Source organism: Metarhizium brunneum, chromosome 6 (assembly GCF_013426205.1).
Source record: "Metarhizium brunneum chromosome 6, complete sequence".
Lineage (NCBI taxonomy): Eukaryota > Fungi > Ascomycota > Sordariomycetes > Hypocreales > Clavicipitaceae > Metarhizium > Metarhizium brunneum.
In genome coordinates, this window is record NC_089427.1 from 3628441 (window position 1) to 3633792 (window position 5352).

Here is a 5352-nt window from a genome sequence, read left to right on the forward strand (position 1 = left end):
TTAGCAAAAAACCTTCATCCCAGCATAAGTACCATGTGCATCTGATTTTGATGATGGCGCCTTGCCAAAGATGCAGTCCAGCGACTCGCGGCCGTTGCACCTATACGTCGTGGCTTCGGTGGGCTTATCAGCAGACTGCCAGTACTCGGTCCTAGGGTGAGTAAACCCAAGAAAGAAAGGGGGCAAGTGTGGAACAATGTCTACTACAAGTCAGTACTACCATCCCACCGTATTGGACAGGCAACGAAGCGCCGGTTTGGACGTCTTGTGCGCGGCCAGCACTTACCATCATAGTGCGTCACACGATACGCAATGCCGGCATTCGAGTTTGACGCGCCCGCCAGCTTGTCAAGGTAATTGGCAAATCCTGCGTTCCCGACCCTCGGCGCGCCATAGGTGATGACCTGCGTGACATTCAACGGCTTTGGCTTCAAGCTGCCAAAGGCAAGCTCCGCGAGGGCGCCTCCGAGGCTGTGGCCCACGATGGTGACCGAGTAGCCTGGATATGAGTGCAGAGCCGACTCCAACCCGCGCTCCACCTGGTCGACGATTGAATCCCAGGCAGTCAAGAACCCGTGATGCGCTTTGCAGGACTGGCAGGACTTGTAGTCAACCAGACGCCAGTTTTCATCCGTCTCCCAGTCCTGTTGGCTCTGGGTCCCTGGAATAGCTAGAATCAACTCCTTTCTGGAATCGAGTCGGTAAATCATAGCCTGGGTGTCGGTGGTGGTTTCATTGACGTAAAGCTGCTCGACCACGCCTTCCGCAGGCTTGTGGACGCATGCCGTTGCAGATCCTGGAAATTGTGCGTAGTAGCTCAGTTTCTCGTATACGTCAGAGGAAGCTAGGCGATATTAGTGCGATGCAAATTTTCAAAAAAGTACCGAGGGGCGCGACCTTGTGTTCGAGGAGGACCCTGTTCGAGGACGGCCGCTATCGCAGCCGCTTCGCTCGGGATGTCTGCGGGAAGACCCTTTTCCAGGATCTTGATTATCCCGGCGACATCTTTGAAGAAGTCTCCCGGAGCCCCCCGCTCAAGAACCTTCGCTACATCGTCCGGTGTCCCGTCGATGTTGCTGATGCTATTCGACACGGGAGTGGCCAGGGCGAGCGCCACAAAGGGCAGCCCGAGTATGACGGAGCGCATCATGTTTCTCTGTAGAACAAGGAGAAATGCACGTCGGCAAACACCGACATTCTACGGATCACGGTTCATCTTTAAGTACTTTCGGCGGGAGCACGGAGCAAAGCCGAGGCCCCCTTTCAAAGACGTTCGTATCCAATTTGCAAGGGGCAGACTTGTTTGGTTCCAAAGAAGGCCATGACACTAGTTCGGATGAGGAAGTTGGCAAATTTGCAAAATAGAGTCAGAGCGTACGCAAGACCGGCAAATCCGTGTCAATTCGTATAACTGCCCACATTGCTCCGTAGTATCCGACCTGAATTGCTCGGGCCGCAGCGTTTTTTGCTCGGGGCGCAGGAGTAAGTCTGATGGGAGCTGTAATGACCCATGAATTCATACGCTCACACCCCTGTTGCTACATCTTTCTATGGCGTAATTGCGTAGGAAACAACGCCAAAAAAAACCGACGCGGCCACAGCTGCTGCCTTTCCTCTTTGTTTAATGCGATAGATTCAGTCAGCAGCGTAATGGCGTTTAGATCCTGCCCGGCGCTGTGTCATTGAGCAATTCATGTAGTTCCATGAGCACATTCTCAATGAGGGCAATCTCCACCATATATTTGTACTAGAAATGTACCCTGGGGCGTGACAACGTGGCCGCTAGTCCAAGACTGGTAATTCACTTTCAGGTACCAGACAATTCGACGCGCAGACATGAGGCTGCGCACGGCTTATCAGATCCACGCAACCGCACGTTTTGACCTCGCCAAGCGTGGTAATCCATTTCCTCAGCTGACAAAGAACAACTTTATTTTTTTTTCTTTTTTTCAGCCGTTGGGTACATTATCATTGCCGTCGGATGCAACAGTCCAGGTCTGTTGTACGAGCTGCATCACTAGTTCAGGCACACCGGCTCTGCCCGGCTCAGGTCTATTTATAACGTCTGGTCTTACATGTACATAAAGTATACGAATGGATCCCTGAAGTTTCTCCAGTTTTTATTGGCCTTGCTTTTGAAAACACCAAAATGCAGTATCTTTCAGTAATGTGAGCGGCACTGGATTACTGAGCATTTGTTACACGGAAATGGCTGGTTACACAAGGGCTACGGTCACGAGACCTAGGGCAAAGTCCCTCACCGACTTCTTGTATAAATAGACGGCTTCGGTCCCTCAAGGCCTTAAGGAAAACCAAGGACCTTTGATACCAAAGACTATTATTAGATGAATTGAGTAAATTGCTCCAAGCTAGGCCCTTGTCACAGCATTCGCCTGCTTCTTCCAGCAAAGACTACAAAAAGGCCAAGTTGCTCAGGATTAGTCCTCTTTCGCGAGTCTAATTGGCAAAGTTACAGAAGGCCGTTCAAATCATTCTCAAAATATACACTACAAAGTGGGCTCCCAGATACAAAATGTACTAATGCCTATATTTGACCTGGCAGGTCGACTTTTCTGTCGTCAAAGTGCAAGGCCGCAGCTGGTGCATAAAATCGCAGGCTCTGGCTTATCAAAGATAATCAAGTGACTGGAGATGGCCAAGATGTTTGTATAGCAACTCTAGTGCCGTTTCTAGTTCCGCTAATTGGCGTAAGTGATGAAAGAAAAGATGCTGCCTTTGCTCTCTTGGCATTCTCGTTGTCACATGGAAAAGGCCGGTTACACGACGGCTACGGTCACGGGATTAGGGCAGAAGGTCCTCACCGACTTCTTGTATAAATAGACATCTTCGGTCCCTCAAGGCCTTGAGGAAAACCAAGGACCTTTGATACCAAAATTGTTATTTGTGACAAGGGCTAGAGGCTTGGAGCATTTGCTCAATTCATCTAATAACAGGCTTTGGTGTCAAAGGTCATTGGTTTTCCTCAAGGCCTTGAAGGTCAAAGACGTCTTTAAATACAAGAAGTCAGTGAGGACCTTCTGCCCTAATCCCGTGACCGTAGCCCTTGTGTAACCGTGTGATATTGGCCCATTTCCGTGTGACACAAGCTTCCCCCCTTTTCTAGCTTAACCTCGAGCTGTTATTCGGGTTATAATAATAATAATAATAATGATGATGATGATGATGATGATGATGATGATGATGATGATCCGCAGGACCTGGTATCAGGTATAATAACCAGCGCGAAAATGCTCCTATGACCTCCGCAGGACCTAGTCAGGGTCAGATATCTGAATGCTAGCGCTGTAAGGCTATAACCTCCCGTAGATTTAGTCAGAGGCAGGAATACCTGCTTGCTAGCGCAGAAAGAGGTTCTTTACATCCTTGTGATTTCGCAGAGGCTGGTTGCTTACTAGAGGATGGAAGGATTTATACCTTTAATAGAAGACTATCATTTGTGATAAGGGCTTAGGCTTGGAACAAGGTTCGTATTCAGCAAATACTTTGCTTTAATATCAAAGGTCCTTGGTTGTTTCTTGAAGCCCTAATAGCGGAAGACCTTTATTTATATTAAGAGGCGGTGAGGGACCTTGCCCTAGGTCTCGTGATCAGAGCCCTTGTGTAACTATCGTCGGTTCAAGGATCGGCCCGTGCCTTCATAGCAACGTGTCATCCGTGTAACACTCGTGGTGTCGACTACTTCTGCTACCAACAGCGTTGTAGAAGCAACGTACCCAGGTAAAGGGAGACGACTTGAACTTATAGAGTGGTAAAATAGGCATTTAGGAGTGAATTAGTCCATTTTATTTCACACCAACTGAGTGGTATGAGTGATGGCAACTATTTCAACTAGTTGATACGTGTAGTCTCGCCTGGGACGCCAAGGACCGTCTCGACCAATATTCCTGGCGTCTTGCTCCTCACGAAATTTACAATTTGCATTTGTGTCCTGGTCCATGTGTCCTTTCCTCCGTGGCCATTAAGAACATACCACGCCTCGCTTCCCTGGCCACTGTCTGAACGCATTGCAGTGACACAAACATAAATCTCCTTGGCCGTATTGTTGACTACTGTGATGCCGCTCATTTTGTCTATCTCAAATGTTAGCGATTTTTGTTAATTGATACATGACAACTTACTTGCAGTGAGTGAATGCCCACTAGTCTGAGATGTGTAGTGATAATGCTCGAAATAGTACCGAGTATAGCGAAATCTCGGATGTGAGTCAAGCTTGATGGTTGAGTCAGAAAAGAGTCCTTGGTTTTCCAGAGATAGGAGGGACGAGTAACCACTATATATACCTGACGGGAACGGCTGTGCCCAAGGTTTCCACCGGCTCATGTGTTCAGTCTGTGTACTGAGTAGCCTCGAGGTCTTTTGTCGGCGATACCACTTTGCTGGGCTTTGTCGTTGGTCTTGGCCGTGTAGCAGTGATTGATAGCAAGGCACTCGGCCTCGTGTAACCACACTACTCCTTGTCCGCGTCATCTCGCTCTCAGTCAATGTCAGTCATATCCCCAGTCGATCATTCATCTCTTCAGTCCAGGTCGTATTCTGAGTCAGTCAAGGTCGTATCCTCTGACACCAAAATGTGAGCGGCAAGTCTTTTGCTACCCCTCTTCCGGCATCTTGAATGCAGAGTCTGAGTAGTGAGTCTTGATCACGACTCACGGCAAGTCTTGTGGCGAGCTGGATTGCAACCTTGAGACGATATCATGCTTGCAAATCATGGATCGAAGGTGGTGTGGCCATGTTCAACTTCTCCATTCATGTACTGCGTGCCGAGCACCGAGTGCACAATATCGAATTGGTCCGGCGCCACTGTCATGTCACGCATAATATCAAATTGATACGTCATGTATCTGGACGGTGGATTGGCATGCAGTCTGCCACGCTGGCTTTCTTCCTGCATGTCAACCTCTCAATCCCTCCCAAGCCTCTACTAAGCTATCGCTCGATTACGGCATGACCTGACTTTTTGCTTCCATCCACCTTGAGTCCGTAAGAAAGAGGAGCACAGCTAGCTCTGCTCAGCTAGGTACCAATTGTTCCCATGGCTCTGTTGCTTACCTCAGTTTCCATATTTATACTATACCGACTTTTGCCATCAAGGTTCTAAAATTCAAGTCTAGTAAGACGTTTCAACTTGTTTATACTTGAGATATAAACTAATTACAATTTTACTTATTCCCTCATAAAATGACTCTCAAAGTGCTTTCACTTGAGGATCCAAACAGCAAGTATCTCTCATGCAAGCCGAGCGAAGACGGCTGGTTCTTTAACCTGGTTGACCTAGACCTTTCCTACAAGTTCTTCGGGGTTTTCTTATAGTTCCAGAAGAAGTTACTTAAA

The 5352-nt window shown here is 48.2% G+C and overlaps 1 protein-coding gene across 1 annotated transcript; it reads right to left on the reverse strand.

Moving 5' to 3' along the window:
• Positions 1–1147, reverse strand: faeA_1 (Feruloyl esterase A; the record flags this gene model as incomplete). Its single annotated transcript, XM_014685937.1, has 3 exons — positions 1–200; positions 287–844; positions 898–1147. The coding sequence occupies 3 exons, from the start codon at positions 1145–1147 to the stop codon at positions 1–3; spliced, it is 1008 nt and encodes a 335-aa protein (XP_014541423.1).
• Positions 1148–5352: the final 4205 nt, after the last annotated feature.